Source organism: Pinus tabuliformis, chromosome 4_1 (genome assembly GCF_031772625.1).
Source record: "Pinus tabuliformis cultivar Carrire ecotype Pingquan chromosome 4_1, CPIR1, whole genome shotgun sequence".
NCBI classification, from domain to species: domain Eukaryota; kingdom Viridiplantae; phylum Streptophyta; class Pinopsida; order Pinales; family Pinaceae; genus Pinus; species Pinus tabuliformis.
Window position 1 is genome coordinate 658,825,126 of NC_142303.1, and position 19,122 is coordinate 658,844,247.

At 38.7% G+C, this 19,122-nt stretch overlaps 1 protein-coding gene across 3 annotated transcripts in view; it reads right to left on the minus strand.

The window, feature by feature from the left end:
- LOC149177809 (nicotinate phosphoribosyltransferase 1-like) overlaps positions 1-19,122 on the minus strand; it is a 322,046-nt gene that overhangs the window by 48,653 nt on the left and 254,271 nt on the right. For all 3 annotated transcript variants that reach the window (XM_089420220.1, XM_089420219.1, XM_089420221.1), the window contains 3 exons: positions 988-1,162; positions 581-715; positions 391-489 (listed from right to left, as the gene is read on the minus strand). In XM_089420220.1, the coding sequence (XP_089276346.1) occupies positions 391-489; positions 581-715; positions 988-1,162 (409 nt within the window). The remainder of the gene's footprint in view (positions 1-390; positions 490-580; positions 716-987; positions 1,163-19,122) is intronic.

A 19,122-nucleotide genomic window follows, 5' to 3' on the forward strand; every position in this document is an offset into this window, starting at 1 on the left:
TTTGCATTAACTGGCTGCTTTGGAATCATATCAACAACACACAAGCACAGTACTGTACTCTATATCTGGCACATTTTATCACAATTTTCATGCAAACAAAAATGCTATCACTTTCAGTAAAAGCACTTCGACATTTAATAGATAAAGGGAACAGATGAACAGGAGTTTGACAACTCTTTGCAAGCAAGAGAAAAAGAGAGAGAAAACTGCCTAAGAATCTAAGGCCATTTTGGGACCATTTTTATAAATATTTCAAAAGGATAACTAACAAATCAACCTTACAAATATATAAGAAAGCAATATTCTAATCTGCATTGAATTTTTTTTAATTTTAATTCATTCATTCTCACCATGCACCCCTAACAAGGATACAGAGGATTAGAATATTACTTTAGGTGGCACTTCATTTTCCCCAATCATTATGTCCACCAAAGGATAGCCATCCTTCCCATACAACCTATAACACTGCTTCTTGCAAGGAATTGACACCTGCATAAAAACACACAAGTTATAATACCCAACTTAAAAACATGTATTACAAATCATCCTAAACAGGAGCATTTTCAAGAAATAATCCAACCTTTGAGACATCTTCAGATAATTTCATGCGAGGCTGACCATTTATCTCTACCAATTTAAAAACACAACCAAGGGCAGGTTGAGCAAAGCATGTAACGAGATGGGTACCTATCCCAAATGCATCCACTTCATGCCCCTGTAAATACAACATATTATGTCAGGAAACGTCTATGTAACAAAATAGTTCTCATTCTTGGAATATTAAGGTCAAACAAATTTAATACAAGAACCCCAAAAATATATTTATATTATATAAAATGGAAATGCAAAGAAAAAAGAGAGATATAAATGAAAAATATTACATGCTAAGAACTTAAAACTGGATGGTGTTAAGGCTGCGAACACTCTTTTGCAATGGGATCATTTATATTAACCCATTTGCTGTGTAAGTGATCTATTCAGGTTTACCTGTTTGTTCAATGCATCAAGAGTTTCCTCGTTGATATCATTGCTCGCAGTAATTATCATCTTTCCAAAATCAGGAACTCGGAATTCCTTTTCAATTGCACAAAAGAATTCCCGTGCCTCAGTAGATAAATATGCAAGGTCACCTGAGTCCAACCTAATTCCCTGAGACTTGTAGCTGCATCATGAATTACACAATAACATTGTCACTTCTGTACAATACATAGGTTCCAGGTATGATTAACTTAATTAAAACAATGGAATTATGCTGTTGTTTAGTCCTTGATTCAAATACAGACCGATTGGAAGGCTTTTACACAAGTCATATTGGTCATATGTGGTCATGTATGCAATAAAAACTTATTACCGCTAAACATGGCTTTTAAGAAATTCATGTAGTTTTTATGATTCCCTCTCAAGTACTCTGTGTTGCCATAATCAGCAACCTCTTTTGAAATTGCATCCAGCGAGCAGTGAGCATTTTGAAACAAAAGTCTAAAATAAGAAGAGAATCAGCAAGTTAAAATTATAAATGGACGATAAGAAATTCAATCAAACATTCAACCCACCACCACAACACATGTCCCTGAATTTTGAGGTGGCATCAAATTGGCAGCCAGATGAAATCAGACATGATTTGAAGATGCTAGAGAACCAAAATGGAGCTGCTTCAGTTTGTCTAACTTTAAAGTTTATATCCATCATAGATATGTTTAGTTGATGAGTTATAGAATTTTGAGCCAAGACAATGTATGAATTTCACCAGATGAAGAATGGTTGAATGTCAAGTGGCATTGACCATCTCTGACTTTTGCCAGAAAGCAAATTTCATGTCAACAAACTCTCCCCACACTTGAGGTACACCAAATGATGGATGTATCACTAATTTCCCCATAAAATTTAAGTAGGTTTCGTTGGATATTAACATCTCTTCATCCAACCATATATAAAGTTGTGATGCAGGATGCAGGAGACCAGTGCACAACAAAAACTGCAACAGAATAAAAGGAAGCCAATGAATATGAAACAACTTATCACCAGAAATTATGTAAACTAAACCAAGGCTTTGTGCACGCAATGATGATTAGACTAGATTTTTAATAGAGAACCCATGCCCTGAATATCCAACTACGACTTAAATATAACTGCCTATTACCTCCTATGTTCTCACTTGGAGTAAAATCCCTGTTACCACTCATATGCATGAATAACCCTAGGAGAGAATATTTCTCCTATTTTGCAGCTTTCCAGCCAGCAAACCTACCATGATCTGCAGATAGCCAGTGTCAAATGCATCTCATCCATTTTCTGGTCAGTACACTCATTGATCTAGCCTGTTAATCCAATGAAGGTGGGTCATTTATTGTGAGATACTTTAAGTTTTAACCATTTTTGCATTTAAGTGCTTTCATTTAATGTTTAAGGCATTCCAGTATGGATCACAGGTTGAAATTGGATTATAGACTACATTTGGTTGTGTACTTGTTCCCTTACTTCACCCTGGTGGTTACCACAAGTCTCGAGTCTAGTGCGACCTTCCTTAGGGTCTTTATTTCATTGTCTAGAAGGGGCACAAATAGGAGGCTCTGCAGATGGTAGTGCACCATGTTATTTGTTGATTTTTGTAACTATGGTCAGTCTTCATAATGTATGTTTGACTCATTATGAATTTGTAAAGTATATCTTTAAATGCTAAGAGTCAAAAGAAAATTATTTTGAGTCAAAGTCCCATTACGGTTTTCAAAGGAAGAAAATTGAATTTTTGAAATAAGGTTTTTGGCTCCAAAATGTAAAGTTGGCCTCCTAGTCAAGTGGACCCATCAAAGAATTCAAGTTGGCTCCATGTATAGACCAGTGTTGCACGAAGCGCCCCCCCCCCCCAAGGTTCCAAGCCCCGAAGCGCGTCCCGTACGGAAGCGCCTAGGAAGCTTGGTCGGAAGCGGCGCTTCCGAATTCGGAAGCGCCGCTTCGGCTTTTTTAGCCGCTTCCTGGAAATTTGGAAGCGCTGTACGGAAGCGCCGAAGCGCGCTTCGTACGACGCTTCGGGCGTCGGAAGCGTGGCGCTTCGGAGGAGGAAGCGTACGCTTCCGTACGCTTCCAGAAAAGCTTCCGGAAAAGCGTTTAGAAAATCGTTTTTTTTTCAATTTTTTTTTTAATTTTAGGTGAGTTTGCTTGTTGGGGGTGGGTCCACCTTGGGTTAGGGTGACGAATGAAGGCAAAAAAAAATATAAATATAGCAGATGCTCCCTCATGGTAATGTTAAATTCTTAAAGTAAAAGTGACATTCTCCTTTATTTTTCATTTTCATCCTTTTACTTAAATTTTTAACATTACCATGAAATGACTCAGGATGTTTGAGAGTGGTTCCAGCCTCATTGGACTTCATATGGAGAAAATATAATTTCATATCCTATTCAAAATTCAGCAGACTTAACAGTTTTCAGGAATTCAGGATCAATGGGATTGTGGCATTTCATTAGATTATATCAAGTATGAAGGTATGTGATTAGCATTTAATCAAGAGCACCAAGCCCTATATGTACCCTAGTGTTGGTGGTGTTGATTGTTGAACTCCTTTGTCACGTGGCACACCCTTAGAAAAAAATTACCTTTCAATCAAGTCAAAATCATTGATCAAACATGTTAAGCTTTTTCTACCATATTTTAAGTCTTGAATTAGGTAGTTTGATCAAAATTGGGCAATGTTGACTAATATCCCTAGACAATTGAGGTAGAGGCAAAGGCTAGACAAGAGGAGAAGAATCTAGATTCTAGATCATTAATGTACAATGGATGTTATATCTATCTTGATTTATGCAAAAATATGCATGTTTTCATGTCTTCTACAATTAATTTGGTATTTGGGATGTTTGTTTTGAGTATAAATGCAAAAAAATAAAAAAAATATATATATATATATAGATAGCAGACGCTTCCGCGGACGCTTCGCTTCCTAGATTTTTGGAAAATGACGCTTCGGCGTCCCCGCTTCCAAAAAACGCTTCTGCTTCGCTCCCGCTTCGTGCAACATTGGTATAGACACCCCCATTCAGCCAAGGGAAAACCTATATAAAGGCACAAATTTGCTCCTCCTCCATGCCAAGATGTAGCTCGCATCTCCTGAGGTATCTTCACAGCTCTGAGGCAGTATATGACAGATTTCTGAGGCAGTATATGACAGATTTCTGAGACAGTATATGACAGATTTCTGGCAGCACATGAAGACAGCATATGGCATAATTCCAAGGCATGCAAGGGTTAATTTGTAAGGTCTGCGAGCTACAGAAAGTCACCTTTCTAAGGCATGCGAAAGCATTTCTGAGGCAGTTAAGAGGGAAAATCAGAGGATGTTTTCCATGGGCCAAATTGACTTGACTAGGAGGGTGACCCTTAGACCAGGTTTGAACTAGTTGGACTTAGATGTGTCTGTGCTGAGTTAAAGAATTCTCTATTGAAAAAGGTTGCTGGGTTTTTCCCCAGGAGGGTTTTCCCAGGGTAAATCTGTGTTCCTTGTGTGGACTGTCTCTTTATGTTCTTATTGTCATAAAAGTTGATGTCTTCTTTATAATTATTGAATGATAAAGTAATGCTTAAGAATATGAAATTAATCATCAAAAATATTTATCAGTATAGAAGACAATGTAAAAATCAACATGGGATCAGAGCTATAGTGAGATATGCAGTCCTAGAGGAGAATGTCTTCTGTGTTCTGTCAACAGCCCTAGGACAAAACTCTATGTTTCAAGATCGAACCTCTGTGGCTTTACTTTGTGGAATGCCAGCTATCCTACTCCTATGATGAATCCCGAAGCTTTTCTCTGTGGTACTGGTATGAATGGCATGATCCTGTAGCTTGAAGATCTGAGTCCACTTCTGTTGCAGTCCAAGACTTCTGTGTGAGAAATCTTGTAAGAAGAAACCTCCATTATAGATATGTCTATCCAGGAGGGTCAAAATTCTTGTAAAAACAAAAATCTTGGACTATTCCTATTAAAGTTCTAATGCGAGTTCAAATTCAAGATCAAACATTCCAATTTCAGAAGTCAAAATACCATAGATCTTGCCTCAGTTAAGGGACCGAATTACCCCAGTTACTTATATCAGAAGGGCAAGTGATCTCTCAAAGAAATGCTTCTTGTTTTTTATTGGATCATCGAATGTATATGGTTTGAAGAATTTTGAAGTTCAAATAGAAGTTGGGCATGATCGTTGCCAAGAAAGATCTCTTTCTAAAGCCGACCAGTGAAGCTTGATTACTAATTTAATATGGTCACTATAATTCATGCTTGTGTCTACAAAGCCTTCCTTTGGATCATGTATTAAAGCATTGTGCAAATATCAGCAAAGATAATTAAAGTGTGTTTTACTTCTTGTAATCTCAATTCCTTTGACTCATTCTTGAGGGATGTCTATATATTTTAATAAGGACCAAATCTAAGTCTGTAGCAAGTTTTGCAATGGAACTATTGATTTCCAGCTCAATAAAGGTAAGGCAAAGTCCCACGTTTGAATAACCCAATGAGGATCCAATAAGGTTTGTTTTTGAATCAGATCTATTCATGTGATGCAACTCATTTTCATGATGAACTTGAAGTCTTCAGGCAAAATCTCAGTAGGGCCGAAGTTCTTGAAAGGGAGAAATCTATCTTTGATAACTTGTACCAGATAAAGGCATAAAAGGAATACCTTTGAAGATCATATGCTTGTTTTTTCTAGCTCATCGAACAGAGGGCTGATGCCTCAAGTGTCTGGACTACGTATGATCTCAGTCCAAGGGTGAATTCAGTACAACATTGAAGATAATGTTTGGCATCCTGAAGAAGAGATTGGATTACGAAGTCAAGTTGAACCTATCTCACTTCTTTAGAATTGACTTGCTCATTGATAAATGGTAATCTGAGAGATTGGATTATGAAGTCAAGTTGGACCTATCTCACTTCTTTAGAATTGACTTGATCATTGATAAATGGTAATCTGAGCCAAAGGAAGACAAGGAGTATTGATTGTGAAAATTCCATGAAATTGCAACAACTAGAAATTTATTTTTCTAACTGATTAATTATGCAGTTTATTTGTTACGGCAAATAATGAATAAATCACATTGCAATTCTTCACAATAAAATTACGTCGTGGAAAATAAACCGAAACTGAGAAAATAGATGCACACACACACAATAAAAATGACACCAATATTTGTAGACAAAAGTCCCTAGAAAAACCCAATCGGTAAAACCGGTGCAGCAGATAAGGGTTTATTTTATTATGCAGCCGCAAAATCTGAGTACATAAATTTGGATGCCTAGCTGACAATCCTCCAGCAAAATCTCTAGCTACAAATCTAAGGGAAAAAATCCCTTCTCCACAAGCAATTTGGCCTCTTCCTAGCCACTCGAACTAGCACCCGGATCACCCCTACAAAGGCTCCTACACTGCCTCTCCACAGCATGTAACTCACACTGCCTAGATCTACTTCGATGTGCCTCAATCTGACTCTCTCTGCCACTGAGATAATTTTATTGATAAATTCGCTTGGCCTGTGGAAAATTATTGCGGCCTCTACCAACTGAATCGACCTCTTGCTTAGCTTAATCGAACTGCCTCAATGGAGGCTCTATGCAGCCCCTGTGCAGCTTCTCTGTGGAAATATGTGGCCTCCCTCCTGCTAGCTTTCCGACACTCGAACTCCACCGAAAGTCTTTGTTGCTACTCCCTCTCACTGTTGCTCTAGCTCGAGCTCTTCTTCCTACTAAATCATTGCACTAGATAGCTCGATCTACCCAAGGAACTCGCTCTCCCTCTTACTCGATGTGTCTATCTCCATCCCCATCAATCTGCTCTTATAATCTCTCGTTGGATCACCAACGGCCATGATTAAATTGTTATCAATGGCTAAGATCATCTCAAACTCAATCCGTGTGAGTTTCTAGAGCTTTCTCACCTTTCCTTAATTAATTACTATTAATTAACTAGTTTTCATAAGTTAGACTTATGAAAATTTTAAATGATGGTTAATTAATTTAATTAAGGTGTTTAACAAGCTTATCCCACGAAACATTTTCTAGGTTTTGAAGATCTCGTTGTCCTTAGTCTCTTAGACACAAGACAAGACTAGAACACTTGTCTAGTGCTACAAAAAACTAACACTCCCTCTTAGCGAGGAAGGTGTTTCGTCTTTTCCCGTAACAATTTCCCTCACACTGCTGTTGTCTGACATCTGTAACAACCTGTCACTGTCCACCAAGCCACTATGCATACTCTAATTCATTTGCTAACCCTGTAGTTGAACCACCCTGCATTCGCACTACTGCTGAAACTGCATTGTGCCATCCTGCACTGTTGTCGACTCTGTCTGCGCTACATCTGATCTCATGTTGTTTCCGCTACACTAACTGAGAACTAATCTATGGAAACATTGTGTCTTTGTACTAGCTCTGCAACTATCTCTCGAGTCCCTGACTGCATCTAGCCTCTACATTGTCTACTTAGCAACTGACTATGCCCAACTGTCTCTGCACCACTCAAGCAACTGACTACAACTAATATCTGCAACTGTCTCTCAAGATCAGATTGTCTTCTGGCACTGATCCTCCTGCTACTAAAAACTGTGGGCCCTTATAGCAAGGGTAGTGATCCATGAGGAAACACTTGTCTGATAGTGTCTTCCTTGGATCCTACCCAATCCTACAACTCTGAAGCACTACGCTCCTCCTCCATCTAGAGGTATAGTTGCTATCAATGCAAACTCCTCCATCTTGGAGGTTAACTCATCTATATTCGTTGAAGTTATTGTCTGTTGCTCCCCCTTCTTGTCCTTCTTCTTCTTGGGACACTGGGTGTTGTAGTGACCAAACTCACCACACTTGAAGCATTTGATCTTCAACAAATCCTTCTTCTTCTTCTCTCCTCCCTTTGAGCCTTGTCCCTGACTGGGACCTTTCTCCGCTTTTCCTTTAATGACAAGGGCTATGTTCTCCTCCTCCTGCTCAACCTTCGGCCCTTTGCTGCCACTGCTACTAGTTGTACCCTTGATAAGACTGAGCCTGAGCTCCTCTTGTGTGAATTCATTCCATAGGCATTCCCAATCAGGCATTCTGTCTCATCTAGTGATTTCCTAAACAAACGTGGCCCATTACGGGGTAAACCCATTTAGCGCTATTCGCACAAGTTTGCTTTCCTCTAGTTTCTCACCTACACCTGCAAGCTCATCTCGGACATCTCGAATTCTAGTGAGATATGGAGTTACACCCTCACCCTTCATCATCTTTGTGGTCCTCAGCTTCTCCTTGAGAACCATTTGCCTGTTCTCAGATGAATCCTAATATAACTTCATGACAGCATCCCACATTTCCTTTGTCATATTCTTGTCTACAATGTGTGGGATGATATGATCTCGAACTCCATCCAAGACCATCCACTTGCCTTTGGCCTAATCCTTCCTATACGTGTGGAACTAGATAGGATCTATCGATACAGCTATAGTTGTTGTCACGAACTCTTTCAAGCCATGCTCATCCAACAGGAATAACATCCTAGCCTTCCAGATACCAAAGTTTGAGGCTCAATCAAGTCTATCCTGATCTTTGAGACCTATTGCGGCCATCCCTGCGAAAATCAAAAATTGGGAAAATAAATAGGAATCTCCTCCCTTTCCTGTTGGTCCTCTTTTTCTACTACTTGCACTCCCTTGTAGAATGCACAAATATGCTACTACCTACCTCCGGATATCTTTTTTTGGTATTCACACAGCGTTCTACCTCAACTGAGCAACTCACTCAACCTTCCGAAAGTCCTTCTCTGGAATCTGGCACACGATCTACTACTCCTGAAGATTCCATTGGCTGACTAGAAAAACTGCTACGACTTGCAACTGGAAATCTCAATTCTCCTCCTAAATACAAGATCTAGAAACCCTCTGAGCAATTTCTTTCCCTCTATGTGCTTTTCTCTTCCACGCAACACTAATCTGCTACTGTTGAACTAGCTGCAAACCAACTACCCCTAGATCAAATTGGCTAATCTACGCACTGAAACCCTCTAACCGGAAAATCCACACTTGCAAATTTCTGATTCTGAGGCTGATCAAATTTTTCTGCTACCTGTAATTGAAAATCGAACCCTCTGCCTCTGCAATTTGCACTTCCTAGTGGTTTGCACAGATCTCAGAAATTTTGCGAATAACTCCCTTTGGAATTGCAAAATTTCTCCCTCTCGCTACTGAGCCTCCGATCAATTATCCAATGATGCTCTGATACCATGTGAAAATTCCTTGAATTTGCAGCAACTGGAAATTTATTCTTCTAACTGATTAGTTATGCAGTTTATTTGTTACGACAAATAACGAATAAATCACACTGCAAGTCTTCACAATAAAATTATATTGTGGAAAATAAACTGGAACTGGGAAAATAGATGCACACACAAAATAAAAATGCCACCAATATTTTTGGACAATAGCCCATTGAAAAACCCAACTGGGAAAATCAGTGCAGCAGATGAGGGTTTATTGACCTCTTCTTGGTCACTCGAACTAGCACCCAAATCACCCCTACACAAACTCCTGCATTGCCTCTGCGTAGCCTATAACTCTCACTACCCGGATCTGCTTTGATAGGGCCTCAATCCAGCTCTCCCTACCACTGAGATAAATTCGCTTAGCCTCTGGAAAAGTATCCCCGCCTCTAGCAATTGAATCGACCCCTTACTTTGTTGAATCGAACTACCTCAATAGGGGCTCTGCGCAGGCCCTGCACAGTCTCTCTATGGAAATATGTGGCCTCCCTTTCGCTGTTTTTCTAGCACTGGAACTCCAACGAAAATCTCTGTTGTTGCTCCCTCTCATTGTTGCTCTGGCTCGAGCTCTTCTTCCTACTGAATCACTAGACTAGATAGCTCAATCTACCGAAGGAAATCGCTCTCCCTCGTACTCGATGTGTCTATCTTTATCCCCATCGATCTACTCTTATAATCTCTCGTTGTATCACCAACGACCATGATTAAATCGTTATCAACTTTCTCTGGGAACGGGCAAAAGTTCAAACCTCTATTGCAGACCCTTGACCGAGTTGACTAGGAGTCGTTTGGGGAGGACTTGACTTGGATTCTTGGTGGACAACTTTGTTGGTCAGTTTGTCTATTGTCTTGACTTCGATGTCTCTTGTTGAATTGATTCTCTAATGAAAGGCTTGTTGGGTTTTTACCCCATGTAGGTTTTTCCAAGGTAAAGTTTGTGTTGATTTTGTGCATTGTGACCATTATTGTTCCTTCTATTGTTATGGTTGGATTTCTTAAGTGTAATTGCTTGATATAGAAGTCATAATTGCTAAAAAGAATTTACATATATCATCTAAAGTAATTATCATTGTTCAAAAAATAGTGTTAGTCTATATTGCACTTGAATTTTCAACACCTTTAATCCACATCTTTGTGGCAAGGCTCGGAAACTTGGCCCTGAAGAATTATGATGCTAAAAGAAAGTTGAAATCATATAAAGCCACAATTAAAGAAAATGTAAAATGCAAAAGATGGCTAGGAAAATATTTAGCATGGGGGCAAAAGCCTATCATGAACTCTACCCCCCTCATTAGCAATCAGCTTATTCCTCAAGCATTTAACGCTTCATCCCAAAGAAAGCAACTCTTGAAATTCCCAACCCTAATGAGAGAGAAAATGTTGCATCTTAAAAGGTTATTGGAAAAGTATAAAAGCAAGGTTCAGCGCTTCAGTGCTGCACCAAATAAAGACAAATCATCAAAATGAAAGGTGGACTAGAGGGGCAGTAAAAGTAGGTCGAGGAAAGGGGTAACTCATAGTGCCACCATTGCTCCCTCCTTACATCAAAACACTCAGGATGTAGGACATCCATTAGTTGGTCTTATGGCTATGACATGGTACACCTACCTTGAAGTCTTTCCCGCTTCGTGGCCATTATTCTCCCATACACGTATGGATTGATGCACCAACCTACGACATGTCACTCCCCTTGGGGGTTGGAAACACGTAATAGAGTTTTTGACCTAATCATCCCCAACATAAGTGAGTAAACTTGTTTACAAGTCCTGATCTAGTTAAACATTTGAAGGTGAGTTTTATGTGAGGTATTCTTGTGCCCCTAGAATTAGAGATGGTCACTATGATGCTTTAATGGCTTTTGTCGCTAATGATTGTTAATCTTACTTGATCTTTCAAGGTTTATGGTAGGTAGTGTTATCACAGTAGCAAAGATACCTTGAGCAATGGGTTAGGCCCTCTTTAATACCACTCTAGAGGATATGTTTCCCAGGTCTGAGATCAAAGATGATTTTGATGCTTCACTGTTGGCCCTCCAAAGATGAGCATTGACCTTTGAGATGATCCCAGGTGGTACTAACTCACCTCATGTACCCCTAGATGTTGAAACGTTGAGCTATAGAGCTTGAGTGTTGGACTTCTTGATGATGTGCACAGATGGGCCCAAGACGCCCCTAAGCTGGCTTTCACCCTATTTGATGGACATTGCTTGTTTTGAAGCCCAAATGAAGATTATTTGACTTGGGAGGGCTTGCACATTCTCCTTGGACCCTAACACTTTCCTTGTATGATGCCACATCACCCGCATAAGCCCTAGAAGGGTGACATAGGCCTCTTCATTGATGTTGTCATCGTTGAGGAAGCACTTTTGAAGATGTACCCATGCAGTTTGAGGATTTCTTGGAGTGAAGAGCACCCATGGCCCTATTCATCACTTGCTTAATGGATCTTGATCGTCTTTAGAGGATGAGGTCATGGTGGAGACATTTATTTCCCATATATATGGGCTATTTTTGGCATTTTTTAGTTTTTGAACTAGTTTAAGGTTAGTATGTGACCTTTTGAGCTTGTTGCATACTCAAGTGAACTTTTTCGGGTTTTGCTTGTGAAACTATGAAAACGACACTTGTTTCACCACATATAAATAGAGGAAGGTCTCTCTTCATTTTCATCATCACTCACTCATCACACTCTCCTCTTAGTTGCAGTGTGCATTAGTCCTTGTCTCTTCTACTTGGTTGAAATGTCATCTTAATGGTGCAAATTATTCACGGAAATGGAATTTTGCTTGAAGATGGTTTCTTAGGATTGATGGAAGTGATTCTTGTGAGAATTTTTTAAGTTTATTGCATACTTTCTATATGTGGCATGTTATATTTTTGAAGTGGGGATCTATATGTGCCATAGTTGAAATTGCAAAATAAATTTATCTAGAAATCTTACTCCTTTATGATATGTAAAATTGTTTTCCTTGAATCCTTTAAGAGAACTCCAAGTATGTGTCTCCTAAATTTAAAATCTACCATTAAAAGGAAACCTATAGGGTTTGTAAGTAGATGTCATAGTCATCTCACCCTCTTCAACATGGTTGGTTGTCCTCATTGAATTTCTCTTCGAAGACTCCATTTGCCCGTTTAGAACAAGGCATTAGTCTAGGTGGTGTTTATCAAACCCCATTCTTTAATAAATTCTCCTTCTTCTCTTTTAAATTCTAGATATTTAGGGTTAAGTTAAAAAAAAAAAAAAATTATTAGATGTGTCATTGTTCTTTAAATAGGAATTGCATTGAATAATTGTCTAAATGCAAAAACTCACAATTATTGCATATAAAACCCAATATTCAAGGTTGAAACCATCATCTATTTGTTGTTTTATGCATGTTTTAACAATAAAAGCTCCATCGTAAACCCTAGATCCTTCATATCCAATTGAAATTCTTTATCCTTTGTTGAGTTACTTATAAAAAACTATTTCCTCTAGTCGTTATATGACATTGTATACCTTGTCATTGAAAATCTATAAAACTCTAACTTATAACAGCCCTATAATTTAATTTAGTGGTCTAACGATTGAGTGCTTGAATTTTGGTGAAGATTATCCAAGCCATCCAAGCTTTGTCTATACCTTATCCTCATCATTAGACCTCATCCATCACATTGATCCATTCTTATTGAATATCCTTTAGGTGATCCTTATAGGGAAACCACCCTTGTGTTGCAAACACAACTAAATAACTTGAGAAAGGTTGTTGAGGTAACAGTGGTAGCTAATTTCTTGTTCTCTCGCTGCCCTAAGGTTTGGATCTGCCCAGTGAGGCTTTGCACTAGGCTTACTAGATTTTGAGGCCACAATTCCCATGTGGAATCTTTTGGTTGCATATCTTTCCATTGGATCAGTAATCCCTTGATCATACATTGACATTGCTAATGCTCTCTAGTATCCAATAATACTTTTAGCTAGAGCCAAATGGAACCTTCTTCATCAAGTTTTGGTAGGTTGGTTTGCACTTTGCAATTTGATCCCACAACCTTCTTCAAAAAGACACATGAAAGATTGGGTGAATCTTAGAATGGGTTGGAAGAGCGAGATTCTAGGCAACCTAACAAATGTGTTGTATGATCTAATATGGACCACAAAACTTAGGACCTAGCTTCTAAGAAATGTTTTCTTTAACAATGTATGTTTATACGGATGTAAGTGAAGGAACACTTGATCCCATTCAATAAAAAAACACAATGTTTAGATATATGATGATTAACTTCTTGTTTCATTTGAATGTGCCATGACCAAGTTGTCCTTGAGGATTCAAATAATAGATTCTCTAGTGTGAAGCGCTTTATCTACCGCATGAAACTTGGATGTGCCCAATACATAAGATGCCACAGACAATGGATTTTGGCTATAAATAGCTTCATATGGTGTCATTTTAGTAGCTCCATGGTAAGTCATATTGTACCGCCATTCAGTAAGGTGAAGCCATTCAGATGACTAGTGCATCTTTTCGAAAGAAAAGCATCTCAAATAGATTTACACGAACTTGTTGACCACTTGTATTTGATCATCAGTTTGAGGATAATATGCAATGCTCATATTTAGATGTGCACCTTGAAGCTTAAAGAGTTCCTATCAAAGTTTGCTTATGAGTGTGGAGTCTTGATCCAAGACAATGGAAGTGGTCATACCATATAGCTTGAAGATCTGACCCATGAAGGTCTATGCCACTAAGGATAAAAAAATAAGAAAGGGCAATAAAATTAGCAACTTCTGAAAGGCAGCCAACCACCACTCCTTTCTTGATAATTGGCCTAATCTATTTACATTGATTTTCCAACAATATGCTTGAATATTAGGCACCTATTCTAGGCTAGTGCCCAACTAAGACAAACATTAAAAGAAAAAAAAACAAAACAAGCCCCACTTGTTGCGCTCAACGTGACTTTATCGTACCGAACTGGACAAAAACAGTTCAAGTCACTCGTTTGAACCGATGTTTGCCTCAAAACGGTCGAACCGGTCTAAACCAGTGGGTCTGGTTTGGTCCTTATAACATTGGTTGAACACGATAGAGGACAAAACCCAAAAAACTTTCAATTGTTCCTCAAGAATCTCTTCAAGTGTTCTTCAAGATGATCTCTCTACTCTTTTCCTTCACCAAAACTTTGATTCCATGTTGAAATTCTAGTGTAGCTAAGACTATAAAGTTTTTCACAATTGATAACTACTTCTATTGATGCAATTAGCTTCTTCTTTTTACTTTAATTAACAAGTATCTATATATGAAAAACTTCAACCATTCAAATCTTCAACAAGACCAGTAAATAGATATCACAGTTGACAATAAACAATAAGACACAACAAACACCAAGATTAGGCTCACATCTAGGGAAAAACCCACAAGGGTAAAACCCAAAATTCCTTCCTTATGAGAGAGAGATTTGTCCATCAAATGTACATCAAATTATTCCAACAAATCCAAACTGCCTTCAATGAAATATTAGACAAATTTTGTCAATATATCAGCTCCAAATTCACTATACAATAAGGCCAAAATTAAGGCTTGTAATCACTCACTATTATTGGAGACCGAAAATATCATCGTAGTCACCACAGAAATGTCACAGAAGCTCGGCCACACACTTGGTCAAGAAGCTTCAATCAAGGAGAATTAATTACAGTCAATGAAACTATCCAAGTCTTCTGAAGTTTTTGGCCTTCAAGGTGACACAAAATAGTAGCCCAAACAGATGTAAAATTGCCCAAGACAAATTTGGTCAACTTCAGTTCCAACTTCCAACTTCCATGAATAAGGTCAAAGCAAATCAAAAGAAACCCTTTCCTCCTCTTCACACATGTGGTGTCTTCTTTCTATAATTCCAGATCGAACTTGTGTTGATTTGATGATCCAAAGGAGTGCCAAGAAGCTCATATATATAGCCATCATATGTGGGCTAATAAGCCCTAATGGGGCTAACATGTAGGACACTTGAGGCTAACTTGAAGGTTTTGTTGGACCGACTTATAGGGACAATAAAACTAATTTCTTCTTGTTGTCAATGGAAAATGTCGACAACAGCCACATTATTTTTCAACACATCATGCTCTCATCCCCTCGAGCCAGGAGCAATAAAATAAAAGAAAAATCAATAAAAGGAAAAAGGAAAAAGGGAAATGAAGAAGGGTGGAAAAACAATGGTCAGGTAACTCATGTACTAAGATTTCTCCCTCCTACATTCATACTCCCAAATATGTGGATATCACTCATCATTACCATCCTTAAGCCCGTGGCATTTGGCCTTGAGACCCCTGTGTCCCCATCTGCCTCATCATTATCCACATGTCACCTACCATTTGAAGGATGTACCTTGGACATGTCCTTCCCTTTAGGATCTAGGAATACCTAATAGGGTTGTTCATTAACTACCCCTACCTAGGGAGGTAACACCATCACATGTTCGAAACCCGCTATGAAGTCTCATTTCCACCCTTGATTGACAAGCTTACTGCCTCAGTTACGCTAATGAATTACTGTATTCGAAGGTGACGAGACACATTGGATCTTAGGATTGGTAGGTGGTTTCATTGTGGGTTGGGCAACTTGACTAGGTCCAAGCTCACCAAAGTATCATATCGACACTTGTAAGGGATGTGTTAAGAGCCATGGGTTTCCATCATGTGACAAAGCATTATCTCATGCCATGGCAACCTCTACACCTTCAACAGCTTGTTCATTGCCCCACATTATGTGCGAGATGATGCACTTGGACCAATAGTGCCCCTAGTTGGATTAGCATTGTATAAAGGATCTGGCAATTGATCTGAGGCCCAAAGGAGGTTTGCCTCAACCTTGAGACATGGCAGGGAAAGCACCATATTTCGTGCCCTCATTTGGAGCAGTCTACAGGCTTATCTTACACTAGGAAACCCATGAGACCACTACTTGTGCCCCGGAGCCACATTGGAGCACCACATGATGGTTTACATGGAGATCAAGGGGCCACCCCATTGACCATAATTCATGGAGCCCTCTTCTTCATTGTGGCACTATGAGGACTCGATTAGGCTTCCAATGGCCCTCCTACACCATTGTTTCATCATTTCAACTTCATTTTGGATGCCTTATTCTACACTTTTGAGCTATTTGGTGGGCTTTTCACAAAAGATAGGTCATTTTGTACATTAAAGTATTGTTAAGGGACATCTCAGGCAATTTCGAACTACTTAGAGGCTCATATAAATAGAGTTAAGCCTCATTTGTTTCAAACATCATCATCACACTTGGATACCTCTCTTGAGAATTTCGCACTTTTTCCTTGGATGTCTATTGGAGCTCTTTTGATGGATTTCAATATTTTTGAGAGCTGAAAATCTTGTTCTTTCTTAGAGCCACTATCTTGATCTTGGATTGGATATATCTCTTGTTATCTTGTAAGTAATTTTTTGTTGAAGATTTTTCATGAATAATGTCTAATGTGTGGAAATTTTGCAACTAGCTCTTTCTTCTTTTGCCCTAATTATTGTAAAACACTGTTAGATTGCAAATTTGTACATGTTACATTGAATAGCAAGTAGATCAATGTTCCTATTGGATTAAAACTTGCTTCTATCACTCTTTGATAGAAGTATTAAAGAGTGATTTCTAGGGCATTCACAATTTAGCCTCCTTGTAGACAATTTTAGCCGAATTTCAAATACATACACTCCATAGCCCAAGGGTAAGGCACTTGTACAAGAAAATTTGGTGGTCACCCTCCTTTTACACCTCGTTTTCTCCTCCTAAACAAATTTGGCCTCTCTCCTAGATAGCCTAGCTAGGGCTGCATGTGAATTCCATTAGAGCGATTATTTTTCGAATCTATCTGGACAAGGCGCTGCATTGGTGTCTCCTCTAAGAAGCCTCAAAGTTTCACGCAATTCCCACAGTTCATTTGTGAGAAAACTCAAGCCCTAGCTCAAACGTTGAGCACCCATCTTGAATGTCATAGTGTGAGGTCTTCTTGAGGGTTTTTGCGCATAGTATTCGGTGGAATAAATCATCCTAAACACCTTTCTCTACACTACCTTGACCTAGTGAACTCCTTGGAGGGTCTCCTCCCATGGTTATTCATAAACCCTAGGTCTCGTGTGTTCCCATCTTAGGCTTCTCAAGAATAGCAAAAGCCTATTTAATGGTATATAATCATCTTACAAAGCTTCTTGAGAGGACCTAATCACCTTTGGAGCTTTGACGTTAGGCATCCTTGTCATTATTGAATATCCTTAACCCTAGATCTAGGTCTCCTCATAGGTCTTTCTTGGAGAGCCCTTAGCTTCTCTTGAAGCATTGAGCCTTAATTGAGCCTCTCCTCTAAATTGGCCTTGGAAGTCACTTAATAGCTTATCATTGATCCATCATTTGTAGTGATTTCCCTTATAAACCGAGACTCCTCCCATCAGTGAATGTCTATAAAGAGTAGGGCACGCTTACTGAGGTGACAGTGGGTCTTTGTCCCATTGTTGTCATTTTCTCTAGTAGTTGTCCCTTAGGTACCCCTCCTATAACCCCTACTAGATTGCGCGGTAAAAATCCCTGAAATCAAGACACATGTGCCAAATGCCTTCCTTCTTTAACACCATGACTATTGGTGATGAGTAAGGGCTTGTACTGGGATGCATGAGAGTTGAGTAGCATCATCAAATACATAGAGAGGCTCAAACAACAATCATACAAGCAAGAGATGCAACTTGAATGGCACCCAAAACACACCATGCATCATAGGCTCCCATGTGTGCCTCAAGATATTTGAATATTAAGATAAACACAACTAAAATGAAAATAAAAATAACCCATTTAAACAAGGAGAAATGTCATCCTTATAATGAACATTGGCAACATAAGAATTTTGAATCACATTAAAGGAAATATTCCCCCCATTAATTCTTATTACTCACATATTTCGTTGCATTGTGTTTAAATCAATTATTCTTCCATTGCTTTAGTTTAATCTTTCGAATTCTACTTGGCAATTGTATCGAAAATAACTACCAATTATGATACTAACATCTTGCAATTACAATTATTTACCAATCATAGATTCATAACATAATGAAATTCAACAAACCCATGATAGAATTATATTCTTGTATTCCAAAGAAGTAAATAGTTATATACTTAGGGAGGATAATATGGGGTACCAAGGGAAGTACCCAAGGTAATAATGTAATAATGGGATGGGCCATAGTAATAAATAAGGTGGTTAACCCATATCATGTGAGGGACCACAAGTAGTTAGTAATAATGTAATGGGCCCATGGTATAGTTTGATGGTATGAGGGAACCATGGTAATGACCCATGGTATTGTATGTATGAGGCCTATATAGAGGCTAGAGACTCCACGTCAAGGAATATTGTGAAGGAATATTGTATGAACGAGCATATGGCTTGTGGAGTGTTCTCCTTCCTTAAGGAGTGAATATATGGTGTTGCCCGACCTTAAGGGTTTTGATCAATAAAGAAGCATTTCTATCTATTTCTATCTTATTTTTTTTAGGTTTATTTGTTATTTATCATATATTTTTGAATTAGATCTATAACAAGTGGTATCAGAGCTATAACAAGAGGTATCATCCCTTACATGATATGGGTTAACCACCTTATTTATTACTATGGCCCATCCCATTATTACATTATTACCTTGGGTACCTCCCTTGGTACCCCATATTATCCCCCTAGGTATATAACATAAATCATCAACATTTCAATCCAAATAAAAGCATACCCAACTTCCTAAATGGAAGGGAAGCATAATAGTAAAGAGTGTAAAAAACAAGAACAAACCCATGGAGGATACATAAAGAATCAATATAAGCAGCAC